This window comes from Anomaloglossus baeobatrachus, chromosome 5 (assembly GCF_048569485.1).
Source record: "Anomaloglossus baeobatrachus isolate aAnoBae1 chromosome 5, aAnoBae1.hap1, whole genome shotgun sequence".
Classification (NCBI taxonomy): Eukaryota; Metazoa; Chordata; class Amphibia; order Anura; family Aromobatidae; genus Anomaloglossus; species Anomaloglossus baeobatrachus.
The window spans coordinates 534,726,278-534,750,823 of NC_134357.1; the positions used below are offsets into that span (position 1 = coordinate 534,726,278).

At 46.2% G+C, this 24,546-nt stretch overlaps 2 protein-coding genes across 3 annotated transcripts in view; both read left to right on the forward strand.

Annotated features, from left to right (window-relative positions):
- LOC142312168 (uncharacterized) overlaps nucleotides 1-8,985 on the forward strand; it is a 78,073-nt gene extending 69,088 nt beyond the window's left edge. Inside the window, exon 12 of the mRNA XM_075351071.1 lies at nucleotides 6,933-8,985. Coding sequence (XP_075207186.1) covers nucleotides 6,933-8,347 — 1,415 coding nt within the window. The 3' untranslated portion in view covers nucleotides 8,348-8,985. The remainder of the gene's footprint in view (nucleotides 1-6,932) is intronic.
- The window catches only part of LOC142312121 (uncharacterized), a 73,083-nt gene that overhangs the window by 6,944 nt on the left and 41,593 nt on the right, over nucleotides 1-24,546 (forward strand). Inside the window, exon 1 of one of the 2 annotated variants that reach the window (XM_075351008.1) lies at nucleotides 18,471-18,500. The exons of the other annotated variant lie outside the window; for it this stretch is intronic. The gene's annotated coding sequence lies outside the window, so the exon portion shown is untranslated. Of the gene's footprint in view, nucleotides 1-18,470; nucleotides 18,501-24,546 lie in introns of those variants that run through there. 2 annotated transcript variants of the gene reach the window in all.

Here is a 24,546-nt window from a genome sequence, read left to right on the forward strand (position 1 = left end):
GCAGTGAGAGCTGAGTGTAATTATTTTTTTTTTATTATTTTTTATTTTTTTTCTTCAATCTTTACTTTTTCTTTTATACTCAAATATAAACAGTAGAAGCTGAAATACAGGAAAGAGAATATAATTTTTTTTTTATTTCTATTTAAACCCTTCCCCGAACTCCACTCACTTAAAAAAGGATGTTTCTAATCCGTACTCCCCACACTTTACCACATTTACCAGTCTCCCCCCATCTTGATATAATTTTTTTTTTCCATTAAAATAGTAGAGTTGAGAGCTTGGACCACTTCTTCTACACAAGGAGGTCTGATTGCCAATATAGGGCTATGGATTTTCTAGTGTGGTAGAGTATTTTAGCAATAGAAAGCCGTGCCTGGGGAAACCACCCACCTCCCCTGTTAAACTTAACACACAGGTTTGTGCACTAAGCATAGTTTGTATCTTAAGCACACCCGCTATTAATCTACCGACTCCTCCCCCACAACTTCATCAGTCTCAAAGTCTCAAGCAAGTCCACAACATATGCATCAAGTCCACATTTTCTCCCCCGTAATGCAGACAACAGTCATCTGCCATAAGGCCCATTTTATACAGTACCTTCGGGGTTCTATAGACTCAATGAATTAGGAACAGTTGAGATCTTCTTTGCGTCGTGTTTATTGAAAGCACCCCTGGAGACTCCAGCACTGCTTCCCATTCCTCTGTAGAAATACTACCCATATCCTCCTCCTACTTAATCCTAACCTGAGTCATTTGGTCACCAATAATCTGCAATGTCAGTTTATTTTTTTTTCCTGCGTTTTTTTTAACCCTTCCACCCATTGACTTCATTTAAAAAATGTATTTTTGATGCATTTTCCTGCCAGATGTCATGCAGAAAATGTCTGCGCCAAATCTGTAACTTTCACACATAACCTTAAAATGCTAATAGAATTCTAATGGCAGGCCATCTGACCCCAGGGCCTTGTCATTAGGCATCTTCCCCCATCGCTTACTGCACCTCTTCCAGATAATTGGGCCCTCTAGTGTGTCCCTCTCTTGGTCCCGCAGAACCAGAAGACCAACGTGTCACTGAAAAATAATCTTAGAATCACTGAGATATGTTGAAGCATTTCAGAGTTATTACAACATAAAGTGACATTAGTTAAAATTGAAAAATGTGGCCTGGTCCGGAATTTGAAGAAATTTTGGCAGTAAGGGGTTAAGCACACCACCATATTTTGAGAGACAGCTGGCTCAGTGCAGAGATGGCCGTCAGTCAAAGTACCGGGGCGTGCTTATAGCCACATACTCTAATAGCCCACAGATGTGTCACCACTCATTACTAAATCATTCACAATGAAGACTGTTGGGGTGGAGTGCGAGCTGGAGAGAGGATTTTAGGAGATATATTATTGTCTGTAGTAAGTTTTTGTCTATATTAGTTAGTTCCCAAAATCCTATGATTTAGGCCCCTTTCACACGTCAGTGATTCTGGTACGTTTGTGCTTTTTTTTAAACGTACCAGAATCACTGACATACGCAGACCTATTATAATCAATGGGTCTGCTCACACGTCAGTGATTTTTCACTGCACGTGTCTCCGTGCGGCGTACCCGCGTGTGCCTGATTGCCGCACGGAGACATGTCCATTTTTTTCTGGCATCACTGATGTCCCACGGACCACGCAGTGGTGTGGTCCGTGAAACACGTGCCAGAAAAAAACGTGCTTCTAAAATAAAAAACAGTTTAAGGGTATGTGCGCACGTTGCTTTTTACCTGCTTTTTACCTGCTTTTTTGCTGCTTTTTCTTCTGCGCTGTTTAATGCCAAAATGGATGTGTTCTTCTATTCAAGCAAAGTCTATGGGAATTTGGGTTTCTTGTTCACACTATGTTGTTCAAAATGCTGCCTTTTTGTGGCAGAACTTTGGTCAAAAACTCAGCTTTGCAGTGCAAAACCCAAATGGCAAAAACAATTGACATGTTGCTTCTTTGAAAAGCTGAGTTTTTGACCAAAGTTCTGCCACAAAAAGGCAGCATTTTGAACAACATAGTGTGAACAAGAAACCCAAATTCCCATAGACTTTGCTTGAATAGAAGAACACATCCATTTTGGCATTAAACAGCGCAGAAGAAAAAGCAGCAAAAAAGCAGGTAAAAAGCAGGTAAAAAGCAACGTGCGCACATACCCTTACTCACCCGGCTTCAGCCGCGCTCTCTGCAGCCTGTTCTCCCTGCTGCTTCTGAGCCGGCTGATTACTGTCGCGCATATTCATGATGCACGACACAGCCGACCCGGAAGCAGCTGCTGCGGGGGTCAGCGCCGGCCGGATGCTGCACCGCGGGAGTGATCAGCACCATGGAGAGCGGGAGCGGGCACAGGTGAGTTAATCTGTAAGTGCAATCACGGGCCACGGAGAACAGAGCCCAGATTGCACTTAGACAACCCACGTGTGCCGTGATTCACGGCACATGGAGGGACATGTGCGTGTTTTACACGCCAGTGAAAAACATCAGTGTTTTTCACTGACGTGTGAAACGGGCCTAAATCGCTTGATACCACACAAAAGAGATGATTATTAGCATTCACCACATGTCAGTATTCCCTGTCAGCAAGCAGTCTCATTACGATCTCAGGTGCTTCCAGTTTGGACTAGTCCCTTTATGTACCCTCTGCTACCAGGTGAAAGCAACTGGTTGAACCCTCTCTTGAAGTTGCCTTGGTGGCTGCTGTCTTGGGTCTGACTGCAGCAGTTCATCTTCCCCCCTGTCTGTCTTCCTTCCCTGGTGTATTGTTTCAGTGCAGCGGTGGGTCTAGTGATCCTTACCTATCCACTCCCTAGCCAGGACTATTGTAGGGTCACTCAGGGTTTTAAGTTTCTGCTCGGCGACAGGTTGGCGACTGGCTAGGAGTTAAGGGTACAGTGGTAGGTAAATGAAGAAGGTGTCCATCTTCCCTCTCACTAGGGCTCACCATTGTTAAAGTGTCCCCGGTGTACCCCTTGTTTGTCGTAGTTTTACTCCTGTTAAGTTGTGCGTTTGCCCCCACGCTGGACCTTCCCCAGTCCGCGTCGTGACATTAGCACATAGTGCATATTGCAAAGTGAAAATGGCAAATATGCCATTCTAGTACCCATTAAATCAGGGGTGGGGAACCTTTTTTCTGCCGGGGGCCATTTGGAAATATCTACCAACCTTCGGGGGCCGCACAAAATTATCAATGTTTAAATGACCCTGCTATATTTGGTGAAACAATTAACTGGGGGCATGCACATCACATGAGGGGCTGGGGGCATGCACATCACAAGAGGGGCTGGGGGCATGCACATCACAAGAGGGGCTGGGGGCATGCACATCACAAGAGGGGCTGGGGGCATGCACATCACAAGAGGGGCTGGGGGCATGCACATCACAAGAGGGGCTGGGGGCATGCACATCACAAGAGGGGCTGGGGGCATGCACATCACAAGAGGGGCTGGGGGCATGCACATCACAAGAGGGGCTGGGGGCACAGACACCAAAAGAGGGGCTGGGGGCACAGACACCACAAGAGGGGCTGGGGGCACAGACACCACAAGAGGGGCTGGGGGCACAGACACCACAAGAGGGGCTGGGGGCACAGACACCACAAGAGGGGCTGGGGGCACAGACACCACAAGAGGGGCTGGGGGCACAGACACCACAAGAGGGGCTGGGGGCACAGACACCACAAGAGGGGCTGGGGGCACAGACACCACAAGAGGGGCTGGGGGCACAGACACCACAAGAGGGGCTGGGGGCACAGACACCACAAGAGGGGCTGGGGGCACAGACACCACAAGAGGGGCTGGGGGCACAGACACCACAAGAGGGGCTGGGGGCACAGACACCACAAGAGGGGCTGGGGGCACAGACACCACAAGAGGGGCTGGGGGCACAGACACCACAAGAGGGGCTCGGGGCACAGACACCACGGGGGGGCCTGCACCCAGGACTGGGGGATGGGCTGCACCCAGGACTGTGGGATGGGCTGCACCCAGGACTGGGGGATGGGCTGCACCCAGGACTGGGGGATGGGCTGCACCCAGGACTGGGGGGGCTGCACACAGGATATTGGGGGGCACACTGCGCTGAGAGTTTCATGCAACTCTGGGGGAGAGGGTTTACAGAACTGGGGTGGGGAGCCACAAAGCATTAGGTAGGGCACATAGTAGAGGGCCGGCGCTGGACTCATAGCAGCAACGCACTCACATCACCGGAGTGCAGGTGCCGGACACACAGCATCAGAAGGAGAAGGCGGGCACAGAGCTCCGGAGGGCATGGGGTGGTCACTCAGCATCAGAAGGAGAAGGTGGACACAGAGCTCCGGAGGGCAGGGGGTGGGCACACAGCATCAGAAGGAGAAGGCGGGCACAGAGCTCCGGAGGGCAGGGGGCGGGCACTCAGCATCGGAAGGAGAAGGCTGGCACTCAGCTCTGGAGTGCAGGGGGCGGGCATTCAGCTCTGGAGGGCAGGGGGCGGGCACACAGTATCAGAAGGAGAAGGCGGGCACAGAGCTCCGGAGGGCAGGGGGCGGTCACTCAGCATCAGGAGAAGGCGGACACAGAGCTCCGGAGGGCAGGGGGCGGGCACTCAGCTCCGGAGGGCAGGGGGCGGGCACTCAGCTCCGGAGGGCAGGGGGCGGGCACTCAGCATCAGAAAGAGAAGGCGGGCACTCAGCCCCGGAAAGCAGAGGGCGGGCACTCAGCATCAGAAGGAGAAGGCGGCACTCAGCTCTGGAGGGCAGGGGGCGGGCACTCAGCATCAGAAGGAGAAGGCGGGCACTTAGATCCGGAGGGCAGGGGGCGGGTACACACAGCATCAGAAGGAGAAGGCGGGCACTCAGCTCCGGAGGGCAGGGGGCGGGAACTCAGCTCCGGAGGGCAGGGGGCGGGAACTCAGCTCCGGAGAGCAGGGGCGGGCACTCAGCTCCGGAGGGCAGGGGGCGGGAACTCAGCATCAGAAGGAGAAGGCAGGCACTCAGCTCCGGAAGGCAGGGGGTGGGCACACACAGCATCAGAAGGAGAAGGCGGCACTCAGCTCCGGAAAGCAGGGGGTGGGCACTCAGCATCAGAAGGAGAAGGCGGGCACTCAGCTGCGGAGGGCAGGGGGTGGGCACTCAGCTCCGGAGGGCAGGGGGCAGGCACTCAGCTCCGGAGGGAAGGGGGCGGGCACTCGGCTCCGGAGGGCAGGGGGCGGGCACTCGGCTCCGGAGGGCAGGGGGCAGGCACAGAGCTCCGGAAGGCAGGGGGCGGGCACACAGCATCAGAAGGAGAAGGCGGGCACAGAGCTCCGGAGGGCAGGGGGCAGGCACTCAGCTCCGGAGGGCAGGGGGCGGGCACTCAGCATCAGAAGGAGAAGGCGGGCACTCAGCTCCGGAGGGCAGGGGGTGGACACTCAGCTCCGGAGGGCAGGAGGTGGGCACTCAGCTCCGGAGGGCAGGGGGCGAGCACTCAGCATCAGAAGGAGAAGGTGGGCACTTAGCTCTGGAGGGCAGGGGGCGGGCACTCAGCATCAGAAGGAGAAGGCCGGCACAGAGCTTCGGAGGCCAGGGGGCAGGCACTCAGCTCCGGAGGGCAGGGGGCAGGCACACAACGCTGGAAGCTGTGAGGTTGCTGTTGGACCCGCCCACAAAGTAAGTCCTGATCACGTTGGCACTGGCCGACGGGAGAACACATTGGTGCGCACAAGCAACAATGTGTGGATTTAAAGGGCCGGCGGCCTGCAAAACTGCGGTGACTGCACGACCACTGCCTCCCCCGGGAATCTGCCCGGGAGCCGCATAAAATGCCATGGCGGGCCGCATGCGGCCCGCGAGCCGGAGGTTCCCCACCCCTGCATTAAATAGTGCCCAGCTTGTGCTTCTGGAGACCCACACCGCTTAAATTTGTAAGTAGCTTATTTCCACTACAGCAATGCTAAACATGTGGACACTAAATCCTGCTTTACATGTGTCGATTAGTTGTGCGATCGCACCCGCCCCCATCGTTTGTGCGGCACGGGCAATTTGTTGCCCGTGCCGCACAATGCTGTAACCCCCCGTCACACGTGCTTACCTTCCAAACGACCTCGCTGTGGGCGGCGAACATCCACTTCCTGAAGGGGGAGGGACGTTTGCCGTCACGGCGACATCACACAGCGGCCGGCCAATAGAAGCGGAGGGGCGGAGATGAGTGGGATGTAAACATCCCGACCACCTCCTTCCTTCAGTATTGCCAGCGGCCGCAGGTAAGCTGCAGTTCATCGTTCCCGGGGTGTCACACGGAGCGATGTGTGCTGCCCCGGGTACGATGAACAACAGGACGTGCAATTTTTAGAAAATGAGCGACGTGTCAGCGATGAACGAGAAGGTGAGTATTTCTGCTCGTTCGTTCATAGCTGTCACACGCTACGATATCACTAACGATGCCGGATGTGCGTCACTTACGACGTGACCCTGCCGACATCTCGTTAGATATATTATAGCGTGTAAAGCCCGCTTAACATTGTTTGATCACTCTGTAAGGCTCAGACGTGAGGGGGACATTTTGGCTTTGAGAGGCCAGATTTTGCTGAACTGGTTTATGGAAACAATACTGCTTTTTAGAGGCTTTCAGCTACCAGTAACATGGAAACCCTCTATTTTTCCAGTTACAAATGTACTAAAACGTTTTGGTTTTTTTTATCGGAGTTAAAATTGTTATTCATCTCATTCGTGTTTTTTTGGTGGTTTATTATTCCATTGTTTGGAAAGCAGATTGAATTGAAAAGGGGTGAACATCATGCTCTATTTGTTTCTGCTCTGAGGTCTATTCTTGGCTCTTGAACTGGTTTTGTCTTAGTAAATAATTAAATGTTGTCTCATAACTTAGATGTCTATGTAAATTTAAAATAAGGTAATAAAAGTATAATTTTAAAGGGTATTTTATTAAGAAAGAATCTTTATTCTTGGCAGATAAATGTACATGGAGATCAGATGGAAAACTGACATCTTCAGTTTTTAAATCAGATGACCTTGATGTCATACAAGATATAACTGAAGTGAATGCCATTACTCCAGATATCCCATCATCTCTTCACAGCAAAGAGCGAACTGATTCGTTTAAACAGGTCCTAAGTTCTGTATTATCACAAACTTCTAAGAATGATAGAATTCACAAAGGATACATGAAACATCAAACTGCTCCTACATCAAGGAAGCCATTTTCAAGCGTAGAATGTGAAAAACGTTTTCCCCTCAAAATGTCGTTTGGTGCACATCAAAAAATTCACACAGAGGACAAAAATATTTGTTCTTCAGAATGTGGCAAAAATAACCAGAAATCAGTGCTTTTTGGACATGAGAATATGTATGCAGAAGATGAGCCATATTCATGTTCAGAATGTGAGAGATATTTTGCAAGTAAAACAAATCTTATTAGGCACCAAAAAATGCACACAGGGGAAAAGACCTTTTCCTGCTCAGAATGTGGCAAATATTTTACACGGAAGTCAGTCCTTGTAACTCATCAAAGAATTCACACAGGAGAGAAGCCATATTCATGTTCAGAATGTGGGAAATGTTTTTCATATAAAACACGTCTTGTTGAACATTGGAAAATTCACACAGGGGAGAAGACATTATCATGTTCAGAATGTGGGCACTGTTTTGCAACTAAAACACATCTTATTTCACATCAAAGAACTCATACAGGAGAGAAGCCTTTTCCATGTTCCGAATGTGAAAAATGTTTTACACATAATGCAGATCTTGTAGCTCACCAGAGAATTCACACAGGGGAGAAGCCATTTTCATGTTCAGAATGTGGGAAATGTTTTAGACGCAAGTCAGAGCTTGTTAAACATCAGAGAGTTCACACAGGGGAGAAGCCATATTTATGTTCAGAATGTGGGAAATGTTTTGCAAGTAAAGCACATCTTATTGAACATCAAAACACTCATACAGGGGAGAAGACTTTTTCATGTTCAGAATGTGGAAAATGTTTTGCACACAATACAAATCTTGTAGCTCACCAGAAAAGTCACACAGGGGAAAAGCCATTTTCATGTTCAGAATGTGGTAAATGTTTTACATGGAAGTCAGAGCTTGTTAAACATCAGAGAACTCACACCGGGGAGAAGCCATTTTCATGTTCAGAATGTGGGAAATGTTTTTCATGGAAGTCAGATCATGTTAGGCATCAGAGAGTTCACACAGGGGAGACGCCATATTCATGTTCAGAATGTGTGAAATGTTTTATACAGAAGTCAGACCTTGTTAAACATCAGAGAGTTCACACAGGGGAGAAGCCATATTCATGTTCAGAATGTGGGAAATGTTTTTCAAGTAAAGCACATCTTATTGCACATCAAAGAACTCACACTGAGTAGAAGCCATTTTTATGTTCAGAATATGGGAGAGATTTAACAGATAATGCATTATCTTGTTCATCACCAGAAATTACAAACGGTGGAGAGAAGTCTTTTTTATGTTCAGAATGGAAACTGTATTACCCAGAAATGTCATCTTTTTGAAATATTCAAGATCACAAATCTCTCATGGGGAGAAGCAATGTAGAAGATGTTTTTTACTTGAACTTCATATTTTGTTGTACACCAAGAAAATTTCATATGGAGAGAAACCATATATTTTGACAAACTGTACAAGAAACACATAACATAAAGAGCCAAAGTAAAGATGATTTTTTTCTTAACGCAGAACTATTTTAGGAATGGGGCAGACTACTATGTCCAGCAATGGGTCATAACAATGGGGACCAGGTTCACACCAAGTTACGTAAACCTGTATATGGGTAGGTGGGAGGGCACCCACATATACCCTGGTGGTGTGGTTCGTGAGAACCAGGTCCTGTGGCGTAGGTTCATAGATGATATAGACTTTGTTTGGTCTGGTGATGAGTCCTCTCCTCACTATTGGAGATTTTTAAGGATATTAACAAAAATGAATTTTATTTATACTTTAAACCTACAGTGGTGTGAAAAAGTGTTCGCCCCTTCCTGATTTCTTATTCTTTAACATGTTTGCCACACTTAAATGTTTCAGATCATCAAACAAATTTAAATATTAGACAAAGATAACACAAGTAAACGCAAAATACAGTTTATAAAAGGAAGGTCTTTATTATTAAGGGAAAAGAAATCCAATCCTACTGTGTGAAAAAGTGATTGCTCCCTAAGCCTAACAACTGCAATCAAGCGTTTGCGATAACTGGCAATAAGTCTTTTAGCACACTCTTGAGGAATTTTGGCCCACTCATCTTTGCATAATTGTTGTAATTCAGCCACATTTGAGGGTTTCTGAGCAAGAATCGCCTTTTTAAGGTCATGTCACAGCATCTCAATCGGATTAAGGCGGGCTTTACACCCTGCGACATCGCTAGCATCAGCTAGCGATGTCCAGCGTGATAGCACACGCCCCCATCGTACATGCGATATATGGTGTTTGCTGCCGTAGCGAACATTATCGCTATGGCAGCGTCACACGCACATACCTGGTCGGTGACATCGCTGTGACTGCCAAACAATCCCTCCTTCAAGGGGGAGGTGCATTCGGCGTCACAGCGACGTCACCAAACGGCCGGCCAATAGCAGCGGAGGGGCGGAGATGAGTGGGACATAACATCCCGCCCACCTCCTTCCTTCCGCATAGCTGGTGGATGTAGGTAAGGAGATGTTTGTCGTTCCTGCGGCTTCACACACAGCGATGTGTGGTGCTGCAGGAACGACAAACAACATTGTATCTGCAGCAGTAACGACATTATGAAAATGAACAACGTGACACAGATCAGCGATTTGTTACTTTTGTGCTCGTTCATCGTCGCACCCAGACTTTACACATTGCGATGTCGCTACCGCTGCTGGATGTGCGTCACTAACGACGTGACCCCGACGATATATCAGTAGCGATGTAACAACGTGTAAAGCCCCCCTAAGACTACTCCAAAGTCTTAATTTTGCTTTTCTTAAGCCATTCAGAGGTGGACTTGCTGGAATGTTTTGAATTATTGTCCTGTTGCATAACCCAAGTGCGCTTCAGCTTGCGGTCACAGATAACCAGAAATTCACAATCAGGATTTTTTGGTAGATAGCAGAATTCATGATTCCATTTACCACAGCAAGTCTCCCAGGTCCTGAAACAGCAAAACAGCCCCAGACTAACAGCCCCAGACTATCACACTATTACCACCATATTTTACTTGGAACTCTGCCATGGAAGCTATTTTTGCCCAGTCTCTTCTTTATGGTGCAGTCATGAACGTTACTGACGTTACCTGAGGTAAGTGAGCCTGTGGTTCTTTGGATGTTATTGCAAAGTCTTTTGTGACTTATTTGAAGTGTCGTCACTGGATCTTAGGGTAACTTTGGTTGGACGGCCACTCCTGGGAAGTTTCAGCACTGTTCCATGTTTTCACCATTTATTTATAAAGGCTCTTACTGTGGTTCGCTGGAGTTCTAAAGCTTTGAAATGGCTTTATAACCTTTTCCAGACTGATGGATCTGAATTACTTTGTTTGTCATTTGCTCCTAAATTTATTTGGATCGCAGCATGATGGCTAGCTTTTGAGGATTTTTTGTCTACTACACTTTGTCAGGCAGGTCCTATTTTAGTGATTTTTTGATTGAGAACAGGTGTGGCAGTAATTAAGGCTGGGTGTGGCTTGGGAAACTTGGTATGGCTGGGGAAATTGAACTCCACTTCCCAAAGATGAAGTGATAAAGCACAGTTCATTTATGTTTTAAGCGGTGTGTGTGTGTGTGTGTGTGTGTGTGTGTGTGTGTGTGTGTGTGTGTGTGTGTGTGTGTGTGTGTGTGTGTGTGTGTGTGTGATCACATTTTACGCAGGGTCTGTAGCTTTGGACTTCTATTTCCCTTAATAATGAAGACCTTCATTTATAAACTGCATTTTGTGTTTACTTGTGTTGTCTTTGTCTAATATTGAAATTTGGTAATCAGAAACATTTAAGTGTGCCAAACATGCAAAAGAATAAGAAATCAGGAAGGGAGCAAACACTTTTCCGCACCACTGTATATATAGCAAACAGGAGATTAATTTTTTTGACTTAACTATATAGAAGAGAGGTAATTTATTTATATGCATGTATAACAAACACAGCAACAGTTACCGTATATACTAGAGTATAAGCCAACACGAGTATAACCGAGGCACCTAATTTTACCACAAAACACGGAATCCGTATTGACTCGAGTATAAGCATAGGATGGGATATGCAGCAGCTACTGGTACATTTCAAAAATAAAAAATAGATCCTAATAAAATGTAATGTGTCCATCCTTGTCCACCCATTGTATTAATGTGCCCATCCTTCCATCCTTGTCCCCCTTCCCCTTATTGTAATGTGCCCATCTTTCCATCCTTGTCCCTCACCTTGTACCGTAGTAATGTGCCCATCTTTGTGCCAGTTCCTTGGGCTCTCTCTGGTAATGTGCTCTGTATTTATGTCCTCCTACTGGTCCCCTTCTGGTCCCCTATTATGCCGTTGTTTTCCCACAATAAAAATTATTCTCACCTGTCCTCTGTTCCTGCGGTGTGTTCAGCTGCTTCTTGCAGTTCACAGGCACATAGACCCCTCGGTGATCACGTCTGGTGCACAGAGTCGCCGCTGCAGGGTGCCATTATGGCTTTATTGCACTTGAATGCTTTGCGGTGTCGCAAAGCATTCATCTGCTGTAAAGCGCTGACAGCAGCGGCGGATCTGTGCACTGGACGTGATCATCAAGGGGTGCTTCTTGCAGATTGCAGGCACACAGACCGGTTCGGGATCACGTCTAATACACAGGACCGCCACTGCTGTCAACGCTTTACTGCAGTTGAATGGTTTGCGGTGGTGGCGCTGTAAAGCATTCAACTGGAGTAAAGACATGACAGCATTCTGTACACGAACGCTATCACGGAAGGGTCTATGTACCTTGCGGTGTACAAGAAGCAGCTGAGGACACTGAACAGAGGAAAAGTGAGAATTTTTTTGTGGCATTCTCACTTGAGTACCAGCTGAGCGGGGCATTTTCAGCATAAAAAAATAGGCTGAAAAAGTCAGCTTCTACTCAAGTATATATAGTATATATCTTTATCTAGTTGCCATTTTCCTAACTGGCTCCTACATGTGCCTAAAAACAATATGAAAACTTCCAAAACTAAAGCGGAATAAATCCTGGACAGAATCTTTATTTCATAAAAAAGTTATTTGGTTTATCTTTATTCAAAATTTCATAAAAATAGAGATCCACAGAATAGGGGAAAGTAGTATGATTGGGGGTAGTAGTCCCACTGGATAAAAATCAATATATGTTGGTGTACAGAAATTGTAGCACAATCGAGGATGCTGAAGCTGGTCAGCTAACGACTAGGTTTAAATAAAAAGGATGTGAGGAAGATTTTTTTTCAAATGGGATGTGTAAAAAAATGAAAGAAATCCCACGATTGGACCTAATACAAAATAAGGAGAAAACATTTAAAGGGAACCAATCGCCAGGATGTGCACATATAAAGTAAAGGCAGTGCCATACTGGTGCTAGAATGGTGAATAAAATCATACCTTCACTTTCCAGAGTGGATGTTTCATTGCAGTAAAATGTTTTATCAAAGTTCCAGAAACCAGTGCAGCAGTTGATTGGTGTGTGCAGCGGGGTGGGAGTATGTGGGTCGGGTCTTCCTTTATTATTCTTCCACTGTGTGGTTTCATGGCCTCTATGTAATAATTCCCCCCGTCACCGTAAATGTAGTATTTATGGCCGGCGCATGCGCAATAGACACTTGAAGTATTTTAGTCACTTCAATAAAATGGAGTTGGTGCCTGTGCATACTGCTATCTCCCGCGCCATCTCGGATGCTTGTTCTGAGGACGGCGCATGCGTCCTTGCATCCTCTGCCCTCACAAACACGACTGGATCACACGTGGTCACAAGACAAGAGTAGACCCCAACGCCAACAGCAGCACACCGCACAAACAAGCTCTTGGGACGATGCTTTTCTTGGAACGAGCATCTGACATGTCACAAGCTGGAGGACAGCATCTTCAATAAGATGGCGCCGGAGATAGCGCCATATTATTGAAGTGACTGAAATATCTTAAGGCTGGAAACACATCTATGCGAGTAAAATCGGTCCGACTGGGCTGAAAAAAACTCGGCTGATTTTAGTTCACGTTAGGTCCGAGTGCAACGCAAGTGCGATGCTTTTTCTGACTAAATTAATGATTTTACTAGCGTGTGTAATGCGTATTTTTTACTATGTCATCTGCCATTCAGCTCTGCTACATGGCCGCTGACAGCAGACACAGACAGCCATGTAGCAGAGCTGAATGGCAGATGACAGCAGACACAGACAGAGCCGCACTGTCAGAATGAACTCGGGTGAACTTCACCCGACTTCATTGTCATACTGCGGCTCTGTCTGTGCTGCGTCCTGATTAGCAGTCACCTGTGAAGGGCTCACCGGTGACCGCTAATCCCCTGAGTGACTGAAGTTAGCAGCCCTCTCTCATACTCACCGATCCCCGATCTGGCGCTGCACGGCGTTCACACTGCTCCGGCGGCTTTTACTATTTTGAAAAAGCCGGCCGCTCATTAAACAATCTCGTATTCCCTGCTTTCCCCGCCCACAGGCGCCTATGATTGGTTGCAGTGAGACACGCCCCCACGCTGAGTGACAGGTGTCTCACTGCACCCAATCACAGGAGCCGATGGGCGGGTCTATACTGTGCAGCGAAATAAATAATTAAACAATGAAAAAAAAACGGCGTGTGGTCCCCCTCAATTTTAATACCAGCCAGATAAAGCCATACGGCTGAAGGCTGGTATTCTCAGGATGGGGAGCTCCACATTATGGGGAGCCCCTCAGCCTAACAATATCAGTCAGCAGCCGCCCAGAATTGCCGCATACATTAGATGCGACAGTTCTGGGACTGTACCCGGGTCTTCCCGATTTTCCCTGGTGCGTTGGCAAATCGGGGTAATAAGGAGTTAATGGCAGCCCATAGCTGCCACTAAATCCTAGATTAATCATGTCAGGCGTCTCCCCGAGATACCTTCCATGATTAATCTGTAAGTTACAGTAAATAAACACACACACACCTGAAAAAATCATTTTATTAGAAATAAAAAACACTAACAAATTCCCTCATCACCAATTTAATAAGCCCCAAAAAGCCCTCCATGTCCGGCGTAATCCAGGATGGTCCAGCATCGCTTCCAGCTCTGCTGCATGAAGGTGACCGGAGCTGCAGAAGAACACCGCCGCTCCTGACACCTCCACACAGCAACTGAGGTGAGTAGCGCGATCAGCTGTGCTGTCACTGAGGTTACCCGCTGTCACTGCATACAGCGGTAACCTCAGTGACAGCTCAGCTGATCGCGCGGCTGTCTTCAGTTGCCGCGTGGAGGTGACAGGTTGCCGCGTGGAGGTCTTCTGCAGCTCCGGTCACCTTAATGCAGCAGAGCTGAATGCGACGCTGGAGGTCCGTGGATTACGCCGGACATGGAGGGCTTTTTGGGGCTTATTAAATTGGTGACCCAGGGAATTTGTTAGTGTTTTTTATTTCTAATAAAATGATTTTTTCAGGTGTGTGTGTGTTTATTTACTGTAACTTACAGATTAATCATGGAAGGCATCTCGGGGAGATGCCTGACATGATTAATCTAGGATTTAGTGGCAGCTATGGGCTATTATTACCTTGATTTGCCAACGCACCAGGGCAAATCGGGAAGAGCCGGGTACAGTCCCAGAACTGTCGCATCTAATGTATGCAGCAAATCTGGGCGGCTGCTGACTGATATTGTTAGGCTGGGGGGCTCCCCATAATGTGGAGCTCCCCATCCTGAGAATACCAGCCTTCAGCCGTATGGCTTTATCTGGCTGGTATTAAAATTGGGGGGGACCGCACGCCGTTTTTTTTAATTGTTTAATTATTTTTTTCGCTGCACAGTATAGACCCGCCCACCGGCTGCTGTGATTGGGTGCAGCGAGACACCTGTCACTCAGCGTGGGGGCGTGTCTCACTGCAACCAATCATAGGCGCCGGTGGGCGGGGAAAGCAGGGAATACGAGATTGTTTAATGAGCGGCCGGCTTTTTCAAAATAGTAAAAGCCGCCGGAGCAGTGTGAATGCCGTGCAGCGCCGCGCCGGTGATCGTGGAACGGTGAGTATGAGAGAGGAGGGGAAAATGACCGACAGACTGTGAGAGAGGGACAGAGATAGTGACGGACCGACAGAGAGAGAATAGAGACCGAGAGGGAGAGACCGACTGACAGAGAATAGTGATTGACAGACATTGGGAGACATCGCTTGTTTCCAGTGTTTTAGGAAAGATGCGAGAAATGTATTTAGAAAATCGGATGTCACTAGGATGGTGTGAGTGCCGGCCCGTGACATCCGATTTTTTACACGCTCCCATAGACTTGCATTGGAGAGACTCGCAGTAGAAACTCGCAAAAAAGCAGCATGCTGCAATTTTTTTCTCAGTCCGATTTGGACTGAGAAAAAAAATCGCAGATGAGAGCTGAATCATTCACTAACGTGTCCGATTCCAATGCGAGATTTTCTCACATTGCTCTACTGCGAGAAACTCGCAAGTGAGAAGCAGCCCTAAGTGTATACTGCGCATGCGCCAGCCATAATTATTATTGCGGCAACGGGGGAGATCTTTTTACATAGAGGCCATGAAACCACACAGGGGAGTTATAATAGGAAGAGTCGACTCGCATACTCCCACCCCGCAGCACAGGCCAATCAACTGCTGCACGGATTTCTGGAACTTAGATAAAAAATTTTACTGCAATGAAACATCCAATCTGGAAAAAAAGTACGATTTTATTTACCATCTTAACACCAGTATGGCACTGCCTTTACATTATATGTGCACATCCTGGTGATTGGTTCCCTCTAAAAGGACGCTGTCACCAGGTTTTTGCTACCCCATCTGAAAGCCGCATAATGTAGAGAGAGACCCTGATTCCAGCGATGTCACTTACTGAGCTGTTTGCTGTCATTTTGATCAAATCAATGTTTTCTGTGCTACAGATCTAGCTGGCAGCAGCCAAATAGTCCTGTAATGATAATCTACTTCTGATTAATCAGTGATTTTATCAAAACTACACTAAGCAGTCCAGTAAATGAAACACCGTAGGAATCAGGGTCTCTGCCCTAACATTGAATTCTCATTAAAGGGAATCTGTCAAATAGGCCAAAACTGTGGAATTTTTCTTAACAACACTGATGAGTCACATGACACCAGGGAGGGAAATTGGCTAATTGGGCATAATTTGGCCATGTTCCCTTAGGGGTGTATTCACTTTTGTTGCCAGTAGTTTTGACATTAATGGCTGTGTGTTGAGTTATTTTAGAGGGCACCAAATTTACAGTTATACAAGCTGCACACTGACACTGTACATTGTATCCAAGTGTCAGATCTTCAGTGTTGTCCCATGAAAAGATATAACATGTTTAAAAAAATGTGAGGGTGTACTCACTTTTGTGATATCCTGTGTATGTGCACACAGCGCACCATCACTTGGTTCCAATAAAGCTTTTATGTCACTATATACTGTATGTCTTATGTTATTACCTAATCGATCATCGTTCATTCATCCTTGGTTCTTCACAGCTCCGCTCCACACACGTCATGCACACGGCTCCGCTCTGTACGAGTCGTACACACACACGGCTCCGCTCCACACACGTCATGCACACGGCTCCGCTCCGTACGAGTCGTACATACACACGGCTCCGCTCCGTACGAGTCGTACACACACTGCTCCGCTTTTTACAGATCGTGCACACACTGCTCCTCTTCATACACGTCATACACACACGGCTCCGCTCTGTAGACATTGTACAGAAACGGCTTTCCTCCGTACATAAGGCTCCGTACATGTCTTACACACACGGCTCTGCTCCATAAACATCATACCCACGCAGCTGTGCTCCGTACACACGCAACTCTGCTTTGTACACAATGTAGACACAAGGTTCCCCACTCTGTGCAGATCATACACAAGCGGCTCCTCTCTGTACACGTGGTATGCACATTGCTCTTCTCCGCACACATGCAACTGCGCTCCTTACAGGTCATACATGTCGTACACATGTGGCTGTGCTCCGTAGACACGTGGCTCTTCTCTGCACACACGCAACTGCGCTCCGTACAGGTCATATATGTCGTACACAGACGGCTCTGCTCTATAGTCATACACACGCAGCTTTGCTCTGCACACATACCCACACTGCTCTGCTCCGTACACCTTGTACATACACGGCTCTGCTCCGTACACCTCGTACACACGGCTCTGCTCCGTACACCTCGTACACACGGTTCTGCTCCGTACACCTCGTACACACGCGGCTCCGCTCCGTACACACGCGGCTCCGCTCCGTACACACATCGTACACACGCGGCTCCGCTCCGTACACCTCGTATACACGTGGCTCTGCTCCGTACACACACGGCTCCGCTCCGTACACCTCATACACACACGGCTCCGCTTCGTACACACACGGCTCTGCTCCGTACACCTCGTACACACACGGTTCCGCTCCGTACACCTCATACACACACGGCTCCGCTTCGTACACACACGGCTCTGCTCCGTACACCTCGTACACACACAGTTCCGCTCCGTACACCTCGTACACACACGGCTCTGCTCTGTACACCTCGTACATACACGGCTCCGCTCCGTACACCTCGTACACACACTGCCCTGCTCCGTACACCTCGTACACACACTGCCCTGCTCCGTACACCTCGTACACACACGGCTCCGCTCCGTACACCTCGTACACACACGGCTCCTCTCCGTACACACACGGCTCCACTCCGTACACCTCGTACACACACGGCTCTGCTCCGTACACCTCGTACACACGCGGCTCCGCTCCGTACACACGCGGCTCCACTCCGTACACCTCGTACACACACGGCTCCACTCCGTACACCTCGTACACACACGGCTCTGCTCCGTACACCTCGTACACACACGGCTCTACTCCGTACACACACGGCTCCACTCCGTACACCTCGTACACACACGGCTCAGCTCCGTACACCTCGTACACACACGGCTCCGCTCCGTACACCTCGTACACACACGGCTCTGCTCCGTACACCTCGTACACACACGGCTCTGCTCTGTACACCTCGTACACACACGGCTCTGCTCCGTACACCTCGTACACACACGGCTCCGCTCCGTACACCTCGTACACACACGGCTCCGCTCCGTACACCTCGTACACACACGGCTCCGCTCCGTACACCTCGTACACACACGGCTCTGCTCCGTACACCTCGTGCACACACGGTTCTGCTCCATCCACACTGTAAACCCCTCCTGACCCCACACATAACCTTCCCCTCATCCAGCCCCATGACACCCAGCACAGCAGAGTCCTGCATACACTGAGGAGCTGACCATGTGACCCCTGACTCCTCCCCTCCATGTGACATCATCACAGGTCCTGGAAGCACAGAGCAGCCATAGAGCTAGTGTGCGGCTCTGCAGGAGGAGGTATGTGCAGATTCCCTAATACTGGGCATTAACCATTTCACTACTGAGACTTTCTTGGTGTATTTCTCTTGGTGATTTCCATAAATCATGAGGTTTTTGTTCATTTTTCTCTGATAGATACAGATGACCCCCCACAATATGGTACCACTCTCCCCACCTCCTAATATATAAATCCTCCCCTCCTATTCTTCCTGTAGATCCCGGTGACCCCAGCACACAGCCCCGACCTCCTGGCCCAGTTTCCCCAGTCTGGTGGATCCGGCGGTCGGCAGGGGCTATAGATGTGTGAGGGGCCGTTATCTGCGGTCTGAGCTGCCTTTTTCGTCAGTGTCGCTGTTTTTTTACTTTGTTTTTTTTTTTTAAATTTCCTTTCTGTTTTAATAACACCATTGTAGAAAAGTGTAGTTGTTATTACCCCAACTATTATGATATATTGGGATGTGTCTTTGAGGAACACAGGCCTCCCCCTTCCCTCCTTCTCCATTTGCTTCAGATTAATGAGTGAAAAGATGGTAACAATTAGCCGCTTTCCAGACTCATCCAGTCTCTTCATCATCAGGGCTGTGGACTCCTAAAATCTAATATATAAAGCTGAATTTGTGTGTGTGTATGTCCGGGATTGGCATCTGCACCATCGCAGCTACAGCTACAAAATTTTGCACACTCACACGTCTGGACCCCGAAAGCGTCATAGGCTATGTTTTGAGGGGAAATTTTAACCCCGCGCTTTACAGTTATTCGCCAAAAAACCTGCCTCCATTAAAGCGAATGGAGCTGGGAGCCACAGTGCAGCCGGAACTTCAGAAGAATGCGCAGCATCGCCCTTATATGGAATGTTGGCGTGTCACAATGCAGCCAGGGAAAGAAGCAGACACAGACAGGGTAAGAAACAGACATAGACAGGGTAAGAGACAGACACAAAGAGACAGACAAAGGGAAAGAGACAGGGAAAGAGACAGACAGGGTAAGAGACAGACAAAGACAGGTAAAGAGACAGACACAGGGAAAGAGAAAGAGGGAAAGAGACAGACGGAAAGAGAGGGAAAGAGGCAGACAGGGAAAGTGACAGAGATAGATAGAAACAGAGACAGACAGGGAAAGAGACATAAAGACAGAGAGAGATATACAGAGGGGGAGATAGACAGAGAATGGGAGAGAAACAGAGAGAAAGTTACTATCCCGGGCAGCGCCGGGTGCTACAGCTAGTATATTATAAATTGGGTACAGTAGTTCAATGCAGAATGTGATATTTTTTTCATAAGAATTTGGAAAGTTATGAAATGTCTTATAAATGTCTGTTCTATTCCTGATCAAAGGATCTAGGCTTTTAGTTGAGATTAATCTGTGCTGCATTCAGCTACATGATATAAGTAGTGAATATAGATAAGGGTAAAAATCAAAACAAAGAATGCCTGTAATCATCTCAGAACTGCTAGAGACTCTAGAGAGAACAGGAAAGTAGGATTAAGGTAAGTGCTTCTTAAAGCAAGTCTAAACTTTCAGTAAACAGCAAAATGATCCTTTAGCATTAGACGATCTTGTTGAAGCTGCTTCACATCTCTCTCCTATTTATCACATGCACTGTGTTGTGCACACGCTGCAGCTGGCAATAAGAGATCGTCTGAAAGACGGACATGCTGGAACTCTGATTGGCAAAGTGAGGAAATCAGTTATTCCTGCCAGAACCCCTAAAATTGATTCCATCTTGAAGGGGCATTTGTCGATCAAGTTACTCTGTAGGGCAGCACTTGGTTAATGATTGAGGAATTGCTTGAGCTGAAACCCTCTCTTGTAGATATGGCGAACCCTCAGGTGACACTAAATGAAGGTCTATAGACGCAGGTGACTGAATTGAAGGAACTGCTTTATCACCCATTTTCAGTGACTAAAAAATTACAAGCTGAGGATTTAACTTCCAGCATTTTCATAAAGGAGTGGAAGAACTTGCTATTTTGCCTGTCCCTAAGAGGAGGTTTAATCGAAGATTGCATTTCTGCTTCAATGAAATGGTGACAGACACTGCAATTAGAAAATAAAATTCTTCTGGCAGCTGTGTATGTGGACCCAAGTCATCATATAATGCCAGATGATTAACAGCTTACTAAAGGAAAAAAAGCTCTAACAAAGGTAGCAGTTAGGATAAGTGGGCTACAGGACTGCCAGGAGCAAGAGGACTTGGATCCTGCCAGTGCTACTGCTGTCGTATCTTCAGCCTCATCAGATGAGAAGTTTAATTTTGAAAAGTATTTGTACGACATGGAGCTGCAAAGCGTTGCCGCAGGGAAAAAGATTCCACTCCCATAGCAAACAGATTGACCAGATTTCAGCAAAATTTTTCAGTTGCTCTCAAAGTAGAAGAGTTCAACCATTCATCAAAGCTTACTGTGTATGAGGCAATTCCTTTATACCGTTAAATTGTTAGAGATGTTGCCCATGTGGTTACAGCTTTGCCGTTAACCCAAGGTAGTGTAGAGAGGTTGTTCTCTAGCCTTAAAATAATTAGATCAGATTTGAGGTCATCTATGAAGGAGGATCTGATGGAGGCAATACTATTTCTCAACAGAAATTCATAGACTGCACAAATGTTACTCCATACATTTTTATTAAAACTGTTTTTTTCCCCACTTACTGCATAGTGTATTGCATATTTACAATTTATTAAAGGTTTTTGTATTCTAAACTTGTATTTCAATAAATATATTTTATGTTCTAACTAAATAATAATGAAATAAGAACAACTAGGGGTAGCCGATGGTAGAAGACAAAAACCCTGTCAAGAAAAAGAAATAAAAACTAAATTAGTACTACCGCGTTACTGTTTGATTAGCCTCAGACAGAGTGACCAATGTAAAATATGTTGTCACACTGGCCTGGCCATATGTAGGCTACGTATTCAAATTTAGTAGAATGTACACTGGATCAACAGATGGCAAGTAGGTGCTGGCTCCTAGGTGACGAAATAAATAATAAATTAATAACATTTTAAATATAATGAATATATCAGAGTAATCCAGAAAATGCTAATCCCTGATAGCCCCACTTGATAGGGTAGGCAGTCAACTGTGAGCACTATTTGGAGCCTGGTGCAAACTGAGTGGATGCCCTTCAGGAATTGTTGCAACACAATGCACTGACACACTACTAAAAAAGAAAAAAAAATGGGTGTACATATGGTGGTTATATCCAGTACAATTTACAGTAGGATAGGGCATCTATAGGCAGTATGTAATAAGATAGATTTGGCACAGAGCCACTTGCCTTGTGCTGTACTGTATGCGAGGGTCACAATGTGCAGATGGTGTAGGGTGCTATGGGTGGCAAGATAGACAGATACCTAGTGCAAGTTGCAGTAGGGAACATATAATCAAGAATAAGATTTGGCTCAGAGCCACTTGCCTTGTGCTGAATAATAGGCAAAGGTCACAATCTGCAGGTGATGTAGGCTACAGTTTCACGCTGAAGGCTAAAAGGCTGAAGGCAGGATGCTGCGAGTAGTAAGCTAGGTAGCTGTCCGATGCCTGCTTTCACCGTGCTGGATAAGGAGGCTCTGTGCCAAATCTATCTTATTACATATTTAATGTTCTATCTAAACAGCTTGATTATTGCATCATAATTATGATTAAAAGCCTGATGTTACTATTTTACTACAGTAAATTTATCACAAATATAAGTCATGTATATGTCATGAGGGAGTCGTGGAGTCGGAATCAGGGAAATTGAAGAGTCGAAGGTTTGACTTACCGACTCCACAGCCCTGTTGATCACTTATATTATATTTGTTATTGTTATTATTTAATATTATACCACCACTTATTCCATGGCGCTTTACATGTGAAAAGGGGTATACGTAATAGGGAATAGTACAATAATCCTGAGCCATTCAAGGTACAGACAGGTACAAGAGGAGAGTTGACCCAGCCCAAGAGGGCTCACCGTCTACAGGGGATGGGTGACGATACAGTAGATATTAAAGGAATCAACTACTGAAGACTGAATTTTATTATTTTTCTGTCTACTTCATAATATTGTACAAAGATATATATTTTTATTATGCAGTGCTATGCAGACATTTGATCACCACTGGTCAAAATTACTGTTATTGTGAACAATTAATCAAGTTGAAAATGAAATGATCTCTAAAAGGCATAAAGTTAAAGATGACATATTTCCTTTATATTTTAGGTAAGAACAAAAAAAAATATTTTCATCTTTAACATTTTAAAAACTACAAAAATGAAAATGGGCCAATGCAAACGTTTGAACACCCTTGGAGATTTGTTTGCTCAGATAACTTTGACTATCATTTGAGACATTAATTAGCCTGTTAGGTTTGTGGCTTGTTCATTGTCGTAGTTAGGAAAGGGCAGGTGATGCAAATTTCACACCTTTATAAAAACCCAGCTTCCTCTAACCTTGTGCAAATAAAACAACAGCCATGGGTTTTCAAAGCATCTGCCTAGCACTCTGAAAATCAAAATGGTGAAGGCCCACAAAGCAGAAAAAAGTTAGAAGAAAATAGCAAAGCGTTTTCAAGTTGCCCTTTCCTCAGTTCGAAAAGTAATTCAGAAATGGCACTTACAGAAACAGTGGAGGTCAGGATAAGGTCTGGAAAACCAAGCAAAATTTCTGTGAGAGCTGCTCGTAGGATTGCTAGAGTGGCAAATCAGAACCTTCACTTCACTGCAAAAGTCCTTCAGGAAGATTTAGTCGACTCTGGAGTTGTGGTACATTGTTCTACTGTTCAGAGACACCTACAGAAAAATGGCCTTCATGGAAGACTCATCTGAAGAAAACCTCTCCTGCGTCCTAACCATAAAATTTAGCATCAGAAGTATGCAAAATAACATCTAAACAAGACTGATGTATTTTGGAAACAAGTCGTGTTAACTGATGAGGTTAAAATAGAACTCCTTGGCCACAATGATCAAACCAAATGTTTGGGAAAAAAGGAGACAGAATGTCATGACAAGAACATCTCGCCAATCATTAAGCATGGGGGTGGATTAATCATGCTTTGGGTTGTCTTCTATCCAATGGCACTGGGAACATTTCACGGGTAGAGGGAAGAATGGATTCAATTAAAGTTTAACAAATTCTTCAAGCAAACATAACACCATCTGTAAAAAAGCTGAAGTTGAAAAGAGGATGACTTCTACAAATGGATAAGGATCCTAAACACAATTCAAAATCCACATTAGCCTATGTAAAAAGGTATAAGCTGAAGGTTTTACAATGGCCCTCACAGTCCCCTGATCTGAACATATTTGAAAATCTGTTGCTACACCGCAAAAGAGCAGTGCATGCAAGAGTACCCAGGAATCTTACAGAACAAGAAGACTTTTCCAAGGAAGAAAGCATGAAAATTCCTCAAACAAGAATTGAAAGACTCTTGGCTGGCTACAAAAAACATTTACAAACTTTGATACTTGCCAAAGGGGGTGCTGCAGGGTACTAACCATGCAGGGTACCCAATATTTTGCATTTGCCAACTTTATTTTTTGTTGTGAAATTAAAAATGTAAAAAAAATATATATTTTTTTTTTTGTCTAAAATGCAGAGGATATGTGTTATCCTTAACTTTATGGCTTTTACATATAATTTCATCTTCAACTTGCTTAACTGTTCAGAATATCAGTAATCTTGACCAGGGGTGCTCAAACGTTTGCATGCCACTGTAAGATAAACTGGGGGATGCTGTATAGTCCTCTTTTTTTTCCCCTCAGATATAGCGAAGATGCTTTCTCTCTGCCATCAAGAATCAAGAATCTTCTCTTTTTGTTTTTGCTAAAACTTCTTTTTCACTTAAAATCTTTTTTTGTTGTTTCTTGGTTTTTATGTGTAATATGCCTGAGGGGGTGCTAAGTTCATTACAGCCTTTGTGGTAATTGAGTGGACGAGTGAGAAGCGGAATCTCCTGTAGGCCAAAGCCACACGGGGATTTGTGCGAGTCCTTGCATGACACTCAGCTCTCGCTCGCAGCACAGTGGGAGCTGAGTGTCATGCGACTGTGGTCCGATCATGCGATCATACCACAGTTGCGGAGGGG